At 42.4% G+C, this 19,468-nt stretch overlaps 1 protein-coding gene across 10 annotated transcripts in view; it reads right to left on the bottom strand.

Moving 5' to 3' along the window:
* Window positions 1–11,697: 11,697 nt before the first annotated feature.
* The window catches only part of mybl1 (v-myb avian myeloblastosis viral oncogene homolog-like 1), a 113,282-nt gene continuing 105,511 nt past the window's right edge, over window positions 11,698–19,468 (bottom strand). For all 10 annotated transcript variants that reach the window (XM_070891516.1, XM_070891477.1, XM_070891539.1 and 7 more), the window contains one exon: window positions 11,698–14,858. In XM_070891516.1, coding sequence (XP_070747617.1) covers window positions 14,733–14,858 — 126 coding nt within the window. In that variant the 3' untranslated portion in view covers window positions 11,698–14,732. The remainder of the gene's footprint in view (window positions 14,859–19,468) is intronic.

Raw genomic sequence — 19,468 nt, 5'->3', positions numbered from 1 at the left:
TGGAGAAGCACCGTATAATAAAGGACAGCCAGCATAGATTTGTTAAAGGCAGATCATGTCTGACTAACCTGATTGAGTTATTTGATTAAGTAACAGGGAGGGTTGGTGAAGGTAATGCAGAAGATTTATATATGGACTTTCAAAAGGCATTTGATAAAGTATTTCATAGCATCATAGAAATTTACAGCATGGAAGGAGGCCATTTTGGCTCATCGTGCCCACGCCGGCCGACCAAGAGCTATCCAGCCTAATCCCACTTTCCAGCTCTTGGTCTGTAGCTCTGTAGGTTACGGCACTTTAAGTACACATCCAAGTATTTTTTAAATGTGGTGAGGGTTTCTGCCTTGTAAGGGGTGGTTTTCAGGGGGTCAGCTTTCCCTTCTGACCTTACATGAGCGGTTCCGAATCGCTCCCACACCATTGGTTCTAGACACTGGAATTATGAAGGGACTGTGACAGACTTGGACAGACAATCAGTTTCAAGGTAGGAAGCCAGTATGGCTTTATTGTGTTTAAAAGGAAGTTAAAAAAGCACACCTATAATAACACACACAGAATATTAATACCAATACACACTGAGGGGTACAACACATTGAATAAAATGTCAAATTACAGCCTGTGGGGAAAAGAATACAGCTTAAACTCTAAATGGGGTAAAGAGGAGAATGCAGATACATTTACACAAGTTATCCCAGCCTCCCCCCTCCCAATTCCCCTAACTAACTAAATTATAGCTCTGGAGGGTTCAGGGGCTATGCTCACCAATCCCCTTTTGACAGTTCCAACTGCAGGGTTCGCCTTAGTTGTCCCTGGGGTTCACCTTAGTTGTTCACGTTCTGTAGTCTGTACCCCTTGGTAGCGAAGGACCAGCTTGTAGAGTGGAAAAATCTTCATTTTTTCTTCGGTTTTGTCGGGTTGGTTCCGGTTGACTGTTTGGTTGGTCGCGATGGCCCGCAACTTTCCGATAGTCGTTTTGCTGTCGTGGTGCTGTCCTTCTGGTTTTTAGAGATTCTTTTCGCGGATGTTTCGGGGTGCCACTTTTCGAGGCTGGTGTAGAACTTATGCAACGAGACTGCTAACTTAATAGTGTCTCTAGAAGCACCCCTAACTGCCAGAACAAGCTTCAATTATACTAACACAGGCTTCCTTATCTTCCATCAAATCTAGCTCAGCTCTTTGTTTCGATTTTGCAGCCCATCTAACTGAAACTTGATTAAGTGGTTTTAATCTGGCGTTAATAGACTTTTCAAAATTGGTGAGCTCTCGTCCATTGTGCTAGTCTGGCCTGAGCCAGATATTTCTATGCCTGTTGAAAAGGTGTTGGAATATGTATGTGACATTTGGGTCCTCTGGGTGGGGTGGATAAATAGTTCCCAGACAATTTGATTAGCTCCAATGTCCAAACTGGCCCTTTAGAGATTGAACCCACCCCTTTTCTTGCCAACCCAACATTCATCTTTTAAAAATCCCATATTCGATTAAAGTCCATGTGCACTTTAGGATTTCAAACTTTCTGGTAGATAGTTCCAAACTAAATTCCCTTTCCTATGAGTCCAAACACTGGGGGGGGGGGTCTCCATGAATGCATCCCCTTTTATCCCAGGCTTCGTCTGCCCTTTTAAACTCATTTTAAAAGTCCAGAAAGGGGTTCTTCTCCTCTGCAGGGGAAAGGTACCAGGAATCTTTGCGAAATACTGGTCAATTCTATACTCCTACGGCACTTTAAGTGCACATCCAAGTATTTTTTAAATGTGGTGAGGGTTTCTGCCTCTACCACCCTTTCAAGTAGTGAGTTTCAGACCCCCACTACTCTCTGGGTGAAGACATTTTCCCTCACATCGCCTCTAAGCCTCCCCCCAATTACTTTAAATCTATGTCCCCTGGTTGTTGACCCCTCTGCCAAGTGAAACAGGTCCTTCCTATCCCTCTATCCAGGCCCCTCATAATTTTATACACCTCAAGCAGGTCTCCCCTCAGCCTCTTCTGTTCCAAAGAAAACAGACCCAGCATCTCCAATCTTTCCTCATAGCCAAAATTCTCCAGTCCAGATAACATTCATAGCAGACTTATTTGTAAAATAGAAGCACATGGTATTGAAGGGAAGGTGGTAACTTGGGTACGTAATTGGCTAAGGGATAGGAATGGTGAATGGATGTCTGTCTGACTGGAGAGGAGTATGCATGGAGTCCCCACGGATCGATATTAGGACCATTGATTTTCTTGTTATATATAAATAACTTGAACTTGGGTAGAGAGAGTACAATTTCAAAGTTTGCAGAAGATACAAAACTTGGCAACATAATATTGAGCAGGATAGTAGCAGACTTCAGGAGAACATAAACAGACTCGTGAAATGGGCAATCACATGGCAGATGCAATTTAATGCACACAAGTGTGAAGTGATGCATTTTGGAAGAAAAAACATGGAGAGGAAGTCTCATCTAAATTGTACTATTTTGATGGGAGTGCAAGAGCAGAGGGACCTGGGGTGTATATTCACAAAACTCCGAAGGCGGCAGGGTAAGTTGATAAAGTGGTTAAAGCAAATAGGATACATGGTTTTGTAAATAGGGGCATTAAATACAAAAACAAGGAGATTATGCTAAACATTTACAAATCTCTGGTTCAGCCTCAGCTGGAGTACAATTCTAGGCATTACATTTTAGGAAGGATATCAAGGCCCAGGAGAGGGTATAAAGGAGGTTTACCAGGATGATACCAGGGATGAGGGGCTGCAGTTATGTGGAGTTTGGAGAAGCTGGGATTGTTCTCCTCAGAGCAGAGAAGGTTAAGGGGAGACCTAATAGAGGTATTCAATTTTATGAGGGATTTTGAGAGAGCAAATAGGGAGAAACCGTTTTCTCTGGCAAGTGGGTTGGTAACCAGAGGTCACAGATTTAAAATAATTGGCAAAAGAACTAGAGAGGAAATGAGAATTTTTTCCACACAGAAGCATGTTAAGATCTGGAATGCATCAGCTGAAAGGGTGGTGGGATCAGATTCCATAGGAACTTTCAAAAGGCAATTGGACAAGTACTTGAAGAGGACTAATTTGCAGCGTTACGGGAAAAAAAGCTGGGGTGTGAGACTAAATTGGAAAGCTCTTTCAAAGGGCTGGCGCAAACACGACGGGCTGAATAGCCTCCTCTGCATTGTAAGATTCTATGATTCTACTGCAACTCTAGTTTTAAACATAGAAAATAGGTGCAGGAGTAGGCCATTTGGCCCATTGAGCCTGCATCACTATTCAATATGATCATGGCTGATCATGCACTTCAGTACCCCATTCCTGCTTTCTCTCCATACCCCTTGATCCCTTGAGTCATAAGGGCTACATCTAACTCCCTCTTGAATATATCTAACAAACTGGCCTCAACAACTTTCTGTGGTAGAGAACTCCACAGGTTCACAACTCTCTGAGTGAAGAAGTTTCTCCTCATCTCGGTCTTAAATGGCTTACCCCTTATCCTTAGATTCTGGAGTTCCCCAACATCGGGAACATTCTTCCTGCCTCTAACCTGTCCAATCCCGTCAGAATTTTGCATGTTTCTATGAGATCCCCTCTCTTTCTTCTAAATTCCATTGAATATAAGCATAGTCGATCCAGTCTTTCTTCATATGTCAATCCTGCCATCCCGGGAATCAGTCTGGTGAACCTTCGCTGCACTCCCCTCAATAGCAATAATGTTCTTCCTCAGATTAGGAGACCAAAACTGTACACAATATTCCAGGTGTGGCCTCACCAAGGCCCTGTACAACTGTAGTAAGACCTCCCTGCTATTATACTCAAATCCTCTCACTATGAAAGCCGACATGCCATTTGCCTTCTTCACCGCCTGCTGTACCTGTATGCCAACTTTCAATGACTGATGTACCATGACACCCAGGTCTCGTTGCACCTCCCCTTTTCCTAATCTGTCACCATTCAGATAATAATCTGCCTTCCTGTTGTTACCACCAAAGTGGATAACCTCACATTTATCTACATTATACTGCATCTGCCATGCATTTGCTCATTCACCTAACCTGCCCAAGTCACCCTGCAGCCTCTTGGCATCCTCCTCACAGCTCACACCGCCACCCAGCTTATTGTCATCTGCAAACTTGGGGATATTATATTCAATTCCTTCATCTAAATCATTAATGTATTGTAAATAGCTGGGGTCCCAGCACTGGACCTTGTGGTACCCCACTAGTCACTGCCTACCATTCTGAAAAGGACCCGTTTATTCCTACTCTTTGCTTCCTGTCTGCCAACCAGTTCTCTATCCACGTCAATACATTACCCCCAATACCATGTGCTTTAATTTTGCACACTAATCTCTTGTGTGGTACTTTGTCAAAAGCCTTTTGAAAGTCTAAATACACCACATCCCCTGGTTCTCCCTTGTCCACTCTACTAGTTACATCCTCAAAAAATTCTAGAAGATTTATCAAGCATGATTTCCCTTTCATAAATCCATGCTGACTTGGACCGATCCTGTCACTGCTTTCCAAATGCACTGCTATTACATCTTTAATAATTGATTCCAACATTTTCCCCACCACCGATGTCAGGCTGACCAGTCTATAATTCCCTGTTTTCTCTCTCCCTCCTTTTTTAAAAAGTGGGGTTACATTAGCTACCCTCCAGTCCAAAGGAACTGATCCAGAGTCTATAGAATGTTGGAAAATGACCACCAATGCATCCACTATTTCTAGGGCCACTTCCTTAAGTACTCTGGGATGCAGACTATCAGGCCCCGGGGATTTATCGGCCTTCAATCCCATCAATTTCCCTAACAAAATTTGCTGACTAATAAGGATTTCCTTTAGTTTCTCCTCCTCGCTATACCCTCGGTCCTCTAGTATTTCTGGAGGGTTATTTGTGTCTTCATCAGTGAAGACAGAACCAAAGTATTTGTTCAATTGGTCTGCCATTTCTTTGTTTCTCATTTTAAATTCACCTGATTCTGACTGCAAGGGACCTACATTTGTCTTCACTAATATTTTTTCTCTTCACGTATCTGTAGAAGCTTTTGCAGTCAGTTTTTATGTTCCCTGCAAGCTATTCTCATATTCTATTTTCCCCCTCCTAATTAAACCCTTTGTCCTCTTCTGCTGAATTCTAAATTTCTCCCAGTCTTCAGGTTTGCTGCTTTTTTTGGCCAATTTATAAGCCTCTTCCTTGCATTTAATACTATCCCTAATTTCCCTTGTAAGCCACGGTTGAGCCACCTTCCCCGTTTTATTTTTACTCCAGACAGGGATGTACAATTGTTGAAGTTCATCCATGTGATCTTTAAATGTCTGCCATTGCTTATGCACCGTCAACCCTTTAAGTATCATTCACCAGTCTATCCTAGCCAATTCACTTCTCAAACCGTCGAATTTACCTTTCTTTAAGTTCAGGACTCTAGTCTCTGAATTAACTGCGTCACTCTCCATCTTAATGAAGAATTCTACAATATTATGGTCATTCTTCCCCAAGGGGCCTTGCACAAGATTGCTAATTAATCCTCTCTCATTACACAACACCCAGTCTAGGATGGCCAGCTCTTTAGTTGGTTCCTCAACATATTAGTCTAGAAAATCATTCCTTATACAATGCAGGAAATCCTTCTCCACTGTATTGCTACCAGTTTGTTTAGCCAATCTATATGTATATTAAAGTCACCCATGATAACTGCTGTACCTTTATTGCACGCATCCCTAATTTCCTGTTTGATGCCATCCCCAACCTCACTACTACTGTTTGGTCATCTGTACACAACTCCCACTGGCGTTTTCTGCCCTTTGCTGTCTGCCGCTCCACCCATACCGATTCCACCTCATCCAGGCTAATGTCCCTCCTTACTATTGCGTTAATCTCCTCTTTAACCAGCAACGCTACCCCACCTCCTTTTCCTTTCAGTCTTTCTTTCCTGAATATTGAATATCCCTGGATGTTGAGTTCCCAGCCTTGGTCACCCTGGAGCCATGGTTCCGTAATCCCAATTACATCATATCCGTTAACAGCTATTTGCGCAGTTAATTCATCCATCTCATTACGAATGCTCCTCACATTGAGACACAGAGCCTTGTAAGGGGTGGTTTGCAGGGGGTCAGCTTTCCCTTCTGATCTTATATGAGCGGTTCCGAATCGCTCCCACACCCTTGGTTCTCGACACTGGAATTATGAAGGGACTGTGACAGACTTGTACAGACAATCGGTTTCAAGGTAGGAAGCAGGTATGGCTTTATTGTGTTTAAAAAGAAGTAAAAGGCACACCTTTAATCACACACACAGACCAATACACACTGAGGGGTACAACACATTGAATAAATTGTCCAATTACAGTCTGTGGGGAAAAGAATACAGCTTAAACTCTAAATGGGGTAAAGAGGCGAATGCAGATACATTTACACAAGTTATCCCAGCCTCCCTCCTCCCAATTTCCCTAACTAACGAAGTTATAGCTCTGGGGGGTTCAGGGGCTATGCTCACCAATCCCCTTTTTGACAGTTCCAACTCCAGGGTTCGCCTTAGTTGTCCACGTTCTGTAGTCTGTACCCCTTGGTAGCGTAGGACCAGCTTGTAGAGTGGAAAAATCTTCGGTTTTTCTTTGGTTTTGTCGGGTTGGTTCCGGTTGACTGTTGGGTTGGTCGCGATGGCCCGCAACTTTCCAATAGTTGTTTTGACAGCCTGTTTGCTGTTGTGGTGCTGTCCTTCTGGGTTTTAGAGATTCCTTTCGCCGATGTTTCGGGATCCCACTTATCGAGGCTGGTGTAGAACTTATGCAATGAGACTGCTAACTTAATAGTGTCTCTTGAAGCACACCTAACTGCCAGAACAGACTTCAATTATACTAAAACAGGCTTCCTTATCTTCCATCAAATCTAGCTCAGTTCTTTGTTTTGATTTTTCAGCCAGCTAACTGAAATTTGATTAAGTGGTTTTAATCTGGCGTTAATAGGCTTTTCGAAGTTGGTGAGCTCTCCATTGTGCTAGTCTGGCCTGAGCCAGATATTTCTATGCCTGTTGAAAAGGTGTTGGAATATGTATGTGACATTTGGGTCCTCCGGGTGCGGTGATAAATGTTTCTTCCATCGTTGATTGTTTAAATGCTAATGTTTTCAAGGGGCAAGTTTCGAGGGTACAGTTCCCAGACAATTTGATTAGTTCCAATGTCCAAACTGGCCCTTTAGATATTGACCCCACCCCTTTTCTTGCAGACCCAACATACACCTTTTAAAAATCCCAAATTCGATTAAAGTTCGTAGTTTCTTCCATGTGCACTTTAGGATTTCAAACTTTCTGGTAGATAGTTCCAAATTAAATTCCCTTTCCTATGAGTCCAAACACTGGGGGGGGGGGGTGTCTCCATGAATGCACCCCCTTTTATCCCCTGCAGGCCTCATCTGCCCCTTTAAAATTCATTTGTGTCCCAAAGTTTTCCTTCATTTTAAAAGTCCAGAAAGGGATTCTTCTCCTCTGCAGGGGAAAGGTACCTGGAATCTTTGCGATATATTGGTAAATTCTACAGCCTTCAGGCTTGTTTTTTTTTAACACTCTTTGTCCTTTTAAAATTATGTTGTAATGTGGCCCTTTTTGATTTTTGCCTTTGATTTTTCTGCCCTGCACTTTTACTTTTCTCCTTTATACCTTTTGCTTCTGACCCCATTTTACTTCCCTCGGTTTCCTTGCATAGGTTCCCATCCCCCTGCCCTATTAGTTTAAATCCTCCCCAACAGTACTAGCAAACACCCCCACCAGGACATCGGTTCCAGTCCTGCCCAGGTGCAGACCGTCTGGTTTGTACTGGCCCCACCACCCCCCCCACCCCCCAGAACTGGTTCCAATGTCCCAGGAATCTGAATCCCTCCCTCTTGCACCATTCCTCAAGCCATGTATTCATCTTAATTATCCTGCTATTTCTACTCTGACTAGCATGTGGTACTGGTAGCAATCCTGAGATCACTACCTTTGAGGTCCTACTTTTTAATTTAACTCTTAGCTCCCTAAATTCAGATTGTAAGACCTCATCCCGCTTTTTACCTATATCATTGGTACCTATATGCACCACGACAACTGGTTGTTCACCCTTCCCCTCCAGAATGCCCTGCAGCCGCTTCGAGACATCGTTGACCCTTGCACCAGGGAGGCAACATACCATCCTGGAGTCCCATTTGCTGCTGAAGAAACGGCGATCTAGTCCCCTTACAATAGAATCCCCTACCACTATAACTCTCCCACTCATTTTCCTGCCCTCCTGCGCAGCAGAGCCACCCATGGTGTCATGAACTTGGCTGCTGCTGCCTTCCCCTGATGAGTCATCTCCCCCAACAGTAGCCAAAGTGGTATATCTGTTTTGGAGGGAGATGTCCGCAGGAGACCCCTGCACTACCTTCCTTCCACTGCTCTTCCTGCTGGTCACTCATTCCCTATCTGCTTGTGTAACCTTTACCTGTGATGTGACCAACTCACTAAACATGCTATTCACAACATCCTCAGCACGACATCCAAGAGAAAGCTCTCCAAAATTAGGCAAGCAGTGAAATGCATCTAATGCACAAGATCAAAATGTCTTAAACATCATTAGATCTCCTGTGACATTGCTCAGTAACTTGTTGGATAGTGGTTATTTTTTTGTTGCTGGGTATGTCATTGTCTATCCATGCTGTTGCCTTACCCCCAAGTGTTTGTGTCTCTTTTGTCTGCAGCAAATCACCATTGTTGGATATTAACCTTCAGATGTCCTGGGATGCTGTCCCATCCTGTCTGTTGTTGTTTGCTACTTGTGGTTTGTTCCTTTGGGTGTTCTAGCATTGGCACTCCTCCATCCTTATCTTCACCCTTTGCTCTCCTGTTCCCCTTCACTATCACTGCTCACCCTTTCCCCTTCACAGCCTCACGCTTTACCCTATTCCTGCCTTTTGGCTCTCATTCTAAATGTCACCCATCCTCGTCTTGCCCTTTCGGTCTTCTCTATTGAGCCCCCTTGAATTTGTATTATGCGGTTCATGCAATTTGTACCTGAATGGTTTCTTTAAAATTAGTTCTATTATCTTAGCACAAGACAATCAACTGTACAAAATTGTACTAAGATAAATAACTGGTTAAACTGCTTTGATGATGGTGGTTAAGGACCCTGTTCTTCTTCTTGGAACTCCCTTCCTAAACCTCTCTGCCACTTTTCTCCTTTAAGACGCTCCAAAAATGGATGAGCCTATACTCACTGGAATTCAGAAGAATGAGAGGTAATCTTATCGAAACATACAAGATGAGGGGGCTTGACAAGGTGGATGCAGAGGATATTCCCACTCATAGGGGAAACTAAAATTGGGGGCATAGTCTCAGAATAAGGGGCTGCCCATTTAAAACTGTGATGAGGAAGAATTTCTTCTCTCAGTGGGTTGTAAATCTTTGGAATTCTCTGCCCCAGAGAGCTGTGGAGGCTGGGCCATTGAATATATTTAAGTTGGAGATAGTCAGATTTTTGAGCGATAAGGGAATAAAGGGTTATGGGGAGTGGGCAGAGAAGTGGAGTGAAGTCCATGATCGAGTCAATGGCGGAGCAGGCTTGAGGGGCCAAATGGCCTACTCCTGCTCTTATTTCTTGTTATGTTCAAACCTACCTCTTTGATTAAGCTTTTGGACATCTGCTGTAATTTCTTCTTATGTGGCTCAGTGTCAAATGTATTTGTTTTGTCTTATAACACCCCTGCGAAATGCCTTGGGACGTTTTAATATTTTAAAGGGGCTATATAAATACAAGTTGTTGTTGTTGATTAGTGTCATCTGAGCAAGCAAATTGCAATCTGTTTATTGTTTCATGCAAAAGATAGCACCCCTGTCAATGCAGCGCTCCCCTTGAGCTACACTCAAGTGTCAGTCTAGATCATATGCTCAAGTTCATTGCAGGGCTTGATCCATAAACTTCTGGCTCAAAAGCAGGGTGCTGTTAATCAAGTCAAGCAGATACACAGTAAATATTTCTACATGTCTGACAAACCATCCAAAGTTAGACATTTAAATGATTATTCTTTAAACTTTAAGGGGCCGAAATTGGCTTCAGCCCGAAATGGGGCACACCCAACGATTTTTAGGTGCTCCGTCCGCCCCAGCGATTTTCAGCTATTTGGCTTATGTTTCCGGTCGGAGCGGTGTTGGAAGAGAGGCAAAAGTGCAGTCGGGTCGGAACTGCCGCCACTAGCAGGGCAGAAGTGAGGGCGGGTCGGAGCGGCCGACGCTGACGTGTCACAACATCCCTTCCCTTCAGTTAAAGGGGAGGGCCGCTTAGAACTCTGCAGCCACTTTAATGGCAGGGAGGGTTTCGGCTGGGCCAGCAGCCTGGTACCCAAGAGGAGGTGCCAAGCTGCCTATTGGCAGCCCGGCCGAATCCGTGGGCATTACTGTGGGTCGGACCTGGCAGTCAGCCGACAATAAAAAATGAAACGAAGTCGCTGGCAGCCGCACTGTCCAGTCACAAAAAGGGCAGCGCTGCTCCCGGGGGGCAATTCCCCGTGGAGCAATTTATGAAAGGGGGTCACCGCCGGTCGGTGCGTGCATAACGCAGCGGGAAAGCGGGGTGGGCAGGTGCACCGCTCCAAAATTAAAGGAGGGCAATATACAAAATGGCAGCCCCTCCTCACCGACAGATCGGTAACTCTTTACCAACCCATGGCCGTCTCTTGGGGGGGGGGGGTCACGGCTCTTATAGAAAGGGGAAATTTCGGCACCCAAGTCTATTCGATCATGATTTTCCATCCTCATCTGAAGAGCAACCCTCATTGGGGTATGGTTCTAGTGCAACTCTTCTAAGCAGTCATTTTTCATCTTGGAGCCAAAGCAGCAAGTGTCAAAGGGCTATCGGACTGTGGTGTACATCACAACAGAGACCAATCACATATGTCCACTTTCCAGCACGGGTCATTGGAGCTTAATCCAGAGACCAGACCAGTTAATTTCATCCCTAGCCTGGAGACACCAAAACCAGTTGTGTCCTCAATACTACATGCCAGGATCAAGAAGTTCAGCAGACCTGGAAATGAGCTTGGAACCTTCTGATCTGTAAAGTTCATTTCAGACTTAAAAAAAGTGTTGTGTCATACTGGTTTTCAAATTCTTTAATAAAATATTACCGATCTAGTTCTCTCCTCCCCAAATAAGCGATTCAGTTTGCCCCCATCTTGCAATTTATATTCTACACAGATAGATAGATTTTTAACCAATAAGGGAATTAAGGGTTACGGGGAGCGGGCGGGTAAGTGGAGCCGAGTCCACGGCCTGATCAGCCATGATCTTATTGAATGGCGGAGCAGGCTCGAGGGGCTAGATGGCCTACTCCTATTCCTAATTCTTATGTTCTTATGTACATCTTTTTGGTTTACTATTTACAAGGTTATCACACTGCCCATTGCCAGGCTGCCACTTGACTTGGTTGTGAAGAAGTACTCAAGTCCAATGTGATGAAATTGCCCTTTTATGGAAAAAGATCATCTCCTGATGATACCTTCAGTATAGAACTTGTGGTGTGCGACAAGCAGGAGAAGCCTGTATCCTGAGTAGTGAATCAGTGTACCAATATGCTGGGTCAGTGGGCTCACTGATCCACTAAATTACTAATTAATTCTTTTTGTTCTGCTTTCAGCTATTTTTTTTCATTTTGTTATATTTTTCTTGAGATAACCAGGATTTAAAATCAAAACTTTAAAAAATGTTACACAACTACATGATAGCACACAGCAATTTATTTTGATACAACATACATATGTTCTACATAGGCAGTTGGTGTACCTTTTTTGATCATGCCAAAGAAAGGGCATGTACCAGGATACTAAAACACATATGTGACGGATCACTGCAGAAAAGCTTAACCATATGGCAGTATAATGGCATAACTAAACAACCTTTCAGTGTTTATGCAGCATCCGTGAATAATGCAAGACTGATATAATCAAAAATGGTGTTATGTAAATCCGTAGAGACTACGTAATCAGAGCAACTGCAGGATTTATATAACTGCTACATGTATTTGACATTCAAAACTTCAACCCTGCAGAAACAAAACCACCTAAAAAAAACACACCAAAAGAAAACACAACCTTCAAAAAGTGTCCAATTAAAATGTGCTTAGCCAACACAGCATGCAAGATAGAACCTTCACATAAAATAGCTGTTAAATGTTACAGAATCACTGTTTCCATCATACAAACTATGTACATTCTATACACAGTGCATCAGATGCTCCCTTTTCCATCTCAGTAGCAGCAAGCATATCCTGCTATTGTGCATAGCAGTACAACTCAGGAGAGGAGTGTCTAAATATTTTATAGCTATTTAATAACTATGTACTATTTTTTTTTTTAAACAGGTCAGTGCTACATCTCCAAGCACACATTTTGTACTCTGCAGATCCATATAACTAATTAAAACTGTGCTACAAAAAAAAAGAAAAAAAGCCTACACACATTTCTTTAAAATAAAAGTGCAAATATCTAAGTTCAGGCAACTTGAAGCCAATGTTTTACCTGTGCATGGACCCAAAGGTTCATTTTAAATGAGAGATAATTCTTTAACATTTTGAGACTCACAATTTGTTCATCTCTTCTGAGATACTTTAAAATTAACAAAGTAGACTGCTTGGTTTTAAGCATAAATCTTTTTTTAAAAAAAAAAGGTAAACAAACTGACTTTTAAAAAGTACTTCAATACTGAGCTCCAAGGGTATGTTTTCCTCCAACTTGCTGCAATATGGTGATACCTTAAATTGAGTTGAGGAAATTTCAGTGTTATTGAAGATGGCATGTCATTTTAGTTGCTTGAACCACAATAAGACAAGGCAATATGAACATATGCACTAACAATTTAACCCGACAGATAAAAATGTCAATTTAATTAGGTTTGCACAACCAAAGTATGTAGAAGATAACCAAAATCAAATTAATTTGAGGAGTTTAAAAGATTGTCTACTTGTCAGCTGAAGTTGTAGCACGATATATATAATTTTATTACTGCTCAAAAGTTGTTGCAAAAGTTCCCTCTCACTACTATTTATAAATATATATTGTAATGATAATGATATCATTATGCCATGAAAATAAAACCAATCGGGTGTGATGCCATGAAAACAAAAAAACAACAAACATTTTCTGGGCTTTTATCCTTTCCCAAAACTGCAACATTTTTCACAAAAGTAGATTGCAATTGTTGGAGTTAATGCTTCTTGTATTAAAGAGAACATCTTTGTTTACAGTACACTTGTGGAAGTATATATTTTATGAAAAACTGGATAATTATGAAGTGATCTTAAGGTGCAACTGAGTAATAATGGACTTGCATGCAATATCTTGCTAAAAAAAAAAATGAATGGCAGACCAGAGCAGTGACAACAATATTTCATGTCCTATGGTTGTTTAGTCAATTTTCAATTTAACAAGGAAGTGCATGTACCCATCCATTATTGGTTAAACATTTAAGTGCGGAGTATAATGATATTGTGATTTTGACTAGATTTAGAAGTGGAATGGTGCTAACTCATCTGTATTTACAGAGACAGCATATGCTACTGTAAAATACTTAGGATACAAGTTTGTGTGCAGTTCTCATTCTTTTTCTTCACCCACCTTCTCTTCTAGAGGGTATGGTGAGGAGGGAAGCAATACAAGATCAGTTCCAAGCAGGATGGTTAATCAGCAGTTACTTTGTGCAAAGGGAGATTAGGAAAGTTTTCTCCCTTCTGCTCATAACTTGGATCCAAATAATCCATAGAATATGGAGACGACTGAAAATGAACACAAACTCCTGCCCCCAATCAACCAGTACACTTTAATGGTTATATCTTAAGATATTTGCATTTTTGTTAAGTATCTAAATATGAAGAAAATTCATCTGCTAAAACAGATGTGCATATTTTGGAATGCGTGACCAACAATAATAATTTCTCATCAACAGGAATTAACAGTGGCTCCTAGGTGCTTGATCCACGCACATAAATACTATTAAGCATTAGAGCTGAAAATAATTTAAAGAAAACGTACCCTTGCCTCCCAATTTACAACTTTTCCCTGCTTCTACATACAATACATTCAAAACACTATCTCACGTTTCAGAGACTTGTGTTAAATACTGGTATTTCACCATTGTGAAATAAAAAAAAATCTTCATCCTGTCTACTTACATTATAAAAACACTTGGTTTTATGCTTCACTTACATTTATTTGATCATATATTAACATATGTTCAAATTAAAGCATACCATACCATACAACAGGAAATTATCTTGGTTTTGTCATTGCCAAATATCTGATATTAGCTGGTTTAATTTTTCATGCTTGATTACAAGCAACAAATCCTAATTTTTCACAATGTTTGGTTAACAATTTGGATCAGTTGCAAAAATATAACTACATGACAATTACCCATTATATGGCATTATATCCATTAATAGCATTTCGTCTCTTCTTTTTACAGCATATCAAAGACAAAAGAGTGCAACTTAGACAGTACTTTTTTCCACCATTCCATCCGTTGTGTTTCATATAGCTTTAAATATAAGCTACTATATTAGCACATATTACATTTAGCAAAAGCAGCTTCATTTTAGTTTTGGTTAGGTTTTTTACGTCAGAATTTTAAACAGACTCAAACCTCTTCATAGAAAATCACACCTAGGTGGGTTAGGAGCTAAGTTTATGATGAAAGACATCAGCTCAAAATGATTTGAATCCATTTTAGTGTATATTGATAGGGCTCCTTAGTTAGTGGCCGGTTACAGGATCAGAGTCCTGCTTGTGTTACTGCCATTATACGCATTCAGGTATCTCCGAGCCTGTTCAGTCATTATTAGCTGATCCTCCGTCTTCCCACAAGCTACTGCTTCCCATTCACTGCTCATCTGTGTATCACACAAAATATAATGCATCATAAATAGGAATAAAGTAGCATCAACATTTCTATAAAGTGATAACTGAGCCTTGTGGTAACTTAAAAACCAACCGGTGTAGTTATGCTGACAGTCATTCTTCCAATAATTTAGGCTTTTGAAAATTTTTTAACAAAAAAAAATTGCATCAAAACAAATTCTTGATTCATTTCTTAATAGAAATGTACATTTGTGATGTATTTGTAGCTAATCTTGCATTGTTTAAATACATTTAGTAATATCTTAATGTTGTTTGACCAATGAAATACAGTAACATTAGATTACCCGACTTATAACGTCATCTTTATTCTCAACCAGATCAATAATTTTTTTGTATAAATAATTTAGTAAAGTCACATTTGTTATCTATGGTGTATCCCCTCAAGTCTGATGACTGCAGATTCGAGCATACATCCGGTCTGGTTATTCACTGCCAGAGATGGTCCTGTTTGGCTCAAAGACGTGGACCATATACAGTAAACACCTCAAATCACTGGAGAAATACCACCAACGATGTCTTCGCAAGATCCTGCAAATCCCCTGGGAGGACAGACACACCAATGTCAGTGTTCTCGATCAGGCCAACATCCCCAACATCAAAGCACTGACCACACTCGACCAGCTCCATTGAGCGGGCCGCATTGTCCGCATGCCTGACACAAGACCCCCAAAACAAACGCTCTACTTGGAACTCCTACACGGCAAACGAGCCCCAGGTGGACAGAGGAAACGTTTCAAGGACACCCTCAAAGCCTCCTTGATTAAGTGCAGCATTCCCACCGACACCTGGGAATCCCTGGCCAAAGACCACCCTAAGTGGAGGAAGAGCATCCGGGAGGGTGCTGAGCAGCTCGAGTCTCGTCGCCGAGAGCATGCAGAAAACAAGCGCAGGCAGCGGAAGGAACGTGTGGCAAACCAGACGCCCCACCCACCCTTTCCTTCAACGACTCTCTGTCCCACCTGTGACAGAGATTGTAGTTCCCATATTGGACTGTTCAGTGACCTGAGAACTCACTTTTAGAGTGGAAGCAAGTCTTGCTCGATTTAGAGGGACCTCCTATGATATATAATGATATGATATATCACTGCCAGATTTGGCTCAACCACATGAAGTGTTACTACTGCTTGCTCCTTTCAGCCAAAAGTGCTTCGTGCTCCAGGACAAAGGCGGCAAGCACAAACCAAAGATATGTTTTTGCATGACTAACTGCTCCCTCAAACCCTTTCTTCCATGCCCCCCACCCATCAACTCTAATACCAAAAGGAGATAAAGGTAGAAAACTTGTCTTTATATAGCTCATCACATTCTCAGAAATGCTGGCCAGGCCTCCAGGAGAACTCCCTGCTCTGCTCAAATAGTACCATGCAATTTTTTACATTAACTTGAACAGATAGACATGGCCTCGGTTTAACATGTCCTCTAAAAGATAGCATCTCCAACAACACACTACACCATTAGTAGTCAGCCTAGATTATGAGCTCATGTCCTGGAGTGAGGCTTGAACCCACATCCTTATAAATCAGAGGTATTACCAACTGAACCAAACTGACACCAAGTGCAGTTCCCGCTGGCGCTCACCAATTCTAGACTTGAATCCGCATCACTCTGCAATTTCTCTGCCATCTCATCATGCTCTCTCCACATTCAACTCCCCATGAATCCCAACTTCTGCTGCTTTGATCCCCACCCAACTCAAGCCCTGGCCATTCAAGTTGATCTCTTGGCCATCATGCTAGCTGACATTGTCCATGGTTCTCTTTCCTCTAGCACTGTCCCTTTCATAATAGCTGTTGTTACCACCTCCTCCTCAACCTATCTGCTCTCTCGAGCTACTGCCCCATCTCCAACTTTTTTCCATGAAGAACCTAGTCTCTGTAACTGCCTCACAACTTTCTAAAAACTGTCTATTCAAATCCCTCCAGAACCTTCAACCCTCTCAATACTGGCCAAAGTCGCAGATTACATCCTTAAGCGATAGGGGTACATTATCTAGTTATAAATGTCCAATCTGCCGTCGATACCTTCTCAGGTTCAGTGGAGCCAGTTGCTCCCATAAGCGGATCAGACCCTATATGCCTTGCATTTCAAAGTTGACTCACACTGCCCCAATATTTACTTATATGGGCACGGTAGTGTACTGATTATGTTAATGAGCTTTTAATCCCAAAACCTGGACTGATACTTCAGAGACAATTGGGCTGGATTTTTGGTTGGAGGCTTCATAGGGCGGTAATAGTGGCGGGTCGGTAAATTTTGCACCAGAAAATGGTTTGCAATGGCAGCCAAAAAATTTGCTTCATGCGCCCCGAGAGTGGAGTGGTGCGCTAAGGGATTTGTTCCACACCTCTCTTAGGGCGCGATGCCGGGTGAGCAACCGAAAATCCATTGCTAAAGAGCCGGCTTCGGAGCACCCTAAGAGAGGCCTCCCTGGAAAAGAAAAATCGGGACAAAAAACATTCCCAATAAAGTACTCCTAGAAATAAAGGCGAATCGCAAAAAAAACCCAAAGAAATATCAATTTCATTTACCTTGTTCAATCATTCCTTCCCTTAGCGCCCCGGGACAGCTCTGACCGCCAGCTGTATCTGGTGGTCTCACTACGGGGCGCTATGCGTGCCGCTCCAAACAAATATCGCTTCGCAGTCGAAACCGGGGGGCGTTGCACACCAGCACAATGCTCCTGGGCGGTACTCCTCAGCACTGCTGCAAACCTGGCCCCAAATTTCCCTAGCAGGTCAGTGGAAACTGAGCGCCGGGGCAATAAGCATTTCGCGACCCATTACTGCCTCTCTGGGGCACTAACAAAGGCAAAATCCAAACAAAAATCCGCTGCAAATCCAAAACCACACCATGAATATTTGAAAATTTGAATTCAGTTGTTAAAAATCTGGGGAATAAAAACTGGCATCAGTAAAAAAGTGACCATGTTGTCGGCTTGCCGTGGGAACCTAACTGGTTCACTATGTCCTTTAAAGAAGGAAACTTCCATCTTTACCTGGTCTGGCCTAAGTGTGACTCCAGTCCCACACCAATGTAGTTGACTTTTAACTGCCCTTCTAGTGGCCTAGGAAGCCTAAACCTCTCCACCTCTCTTTCCTCCTTTAAGACGCTCCTTAAAACCTACCTCTGACCAAACTTTTGGTCATCTCCCGTAATTTCTTTTTGTGTGACTCGATGTCAAATGTATGTGTTTTATTTTACAACATTGCAGTTGCTATGAAGCACCTTGGGATGTTTTACTACGTTAAGGGCACTATATAAATAAAATTTGTTGTTGTTCTGCTGTCGAACGAACCCCTCGAGAGCCAAATTTAATTCAATTGTAATATTTACACCAAGGTCGCCCATGACTGCATAGTGACAGCCTTCCTTGATCTCTCCACAGCATTTTGGACAACTGACCATGCCATCCCTCCATCAACTCGTAACCTCCATAGCCTGGTCCCACTCCTGCTTATCAGAACACACACAACCAGCACATCTTCAACAATTGCTTCTATTCTCACCCTCACACTATGATCTCTAGAAGCCAACCCCCCCAAAGGATCTATACTTGGCCCTTTCCTCTTCCTTAATTATGTGCTGCCCTTCAGTGACCTCATCTGCAAGCATTGGCTCATTTTCCATAGTTATGTCAATGACATCCTGTTCTACCTCCTCATGTTCCCATTTGACATCATTGCTCCCTCTATCCTGTCTGACATAGAGTTAGAAAGGAGACGCAACTTCCTCCAAGTGAACATACAGCAAACTTCTTTATCACAGAGTCCCATCCTGCTCCTAGACACAGCCTGAACCAGACCACACAAAACCTCAGCATCCTATTCAACCCAGAGCAGAGCTCCAAACCCCACTTCCTATCCATCATCCCAGCTTCTTATTTTCACATACACAACACGTCTGCCGCTCTTATCACCTCTAGACTGGACAATTGCAATGCCCTCTTTGCTGACCCCGCAGCCTTCATAAACTCTAACTAGTCCAAACCTCAGATGCTCATATTTTGTCCTAAGTCAAATCTAGTTTGCTCATCACCCACATCATCACTGACCTACAATGGCTTCCTCTCCCCACTATTACATTTTAAAGCCACTTTTGTTCCCCCAACCATTTTTCTTTTGTGAAGTACCTTGGGGAATTTTTAAAAAAGTGTACTCTGGTGTGATGGCCATCCTGGGCTAATTCAGTCCCACTTGATTATTGAGGTTAGATAAGACTTGCATTTAGATGTAGTAGAATGATGCGCAACTTTACTGCAAGATGTCCATTCCAAAGAATTGGCAACAGATTAACTATCTTGGCTATCCGTTTCAAAACAGCAGTGTCTGACGTCTGACTAATAGTTGTCCTGTGTGACATTAGTAACACTTTAGGTATTGGTTTGGTTTCATCAACATTAATGAGATAACGTTCTTTTTTGCATCCACACAGTGAAACTTGCATTGTGCCTGGTATTTCTGGAGAGACTAAGGGGCCGAAATTGCCCTCTGCAAACATTCTGATTTAATTGATGATTTACCACCCCAATCGATGGGGCGGTGATTAGAGTGATTTTGCCCACTTTTTGTGTGCGAATGTGTTG

This window comes from Pristiophorus japonicus, chromosome 1 (assembly GCF_044704955.1).
Source record: "Pristiophorus japonicus isolate sPriJap1 chromosome 1, sPriJap1.hap1, whole genome shotgun sequence".
In the NCBI taxonomy this organism is placed as follows: Eukaryota; Metazoa; Chordata; class Chondrichthyes; family Pristiophoridae; genus Pristiophorus; species Pristiophorus japonicus.
Note: the sequence above shows the minus strand (reverse complement) of the source record. Positions and strands in the feature narration are given on the sequence as shown.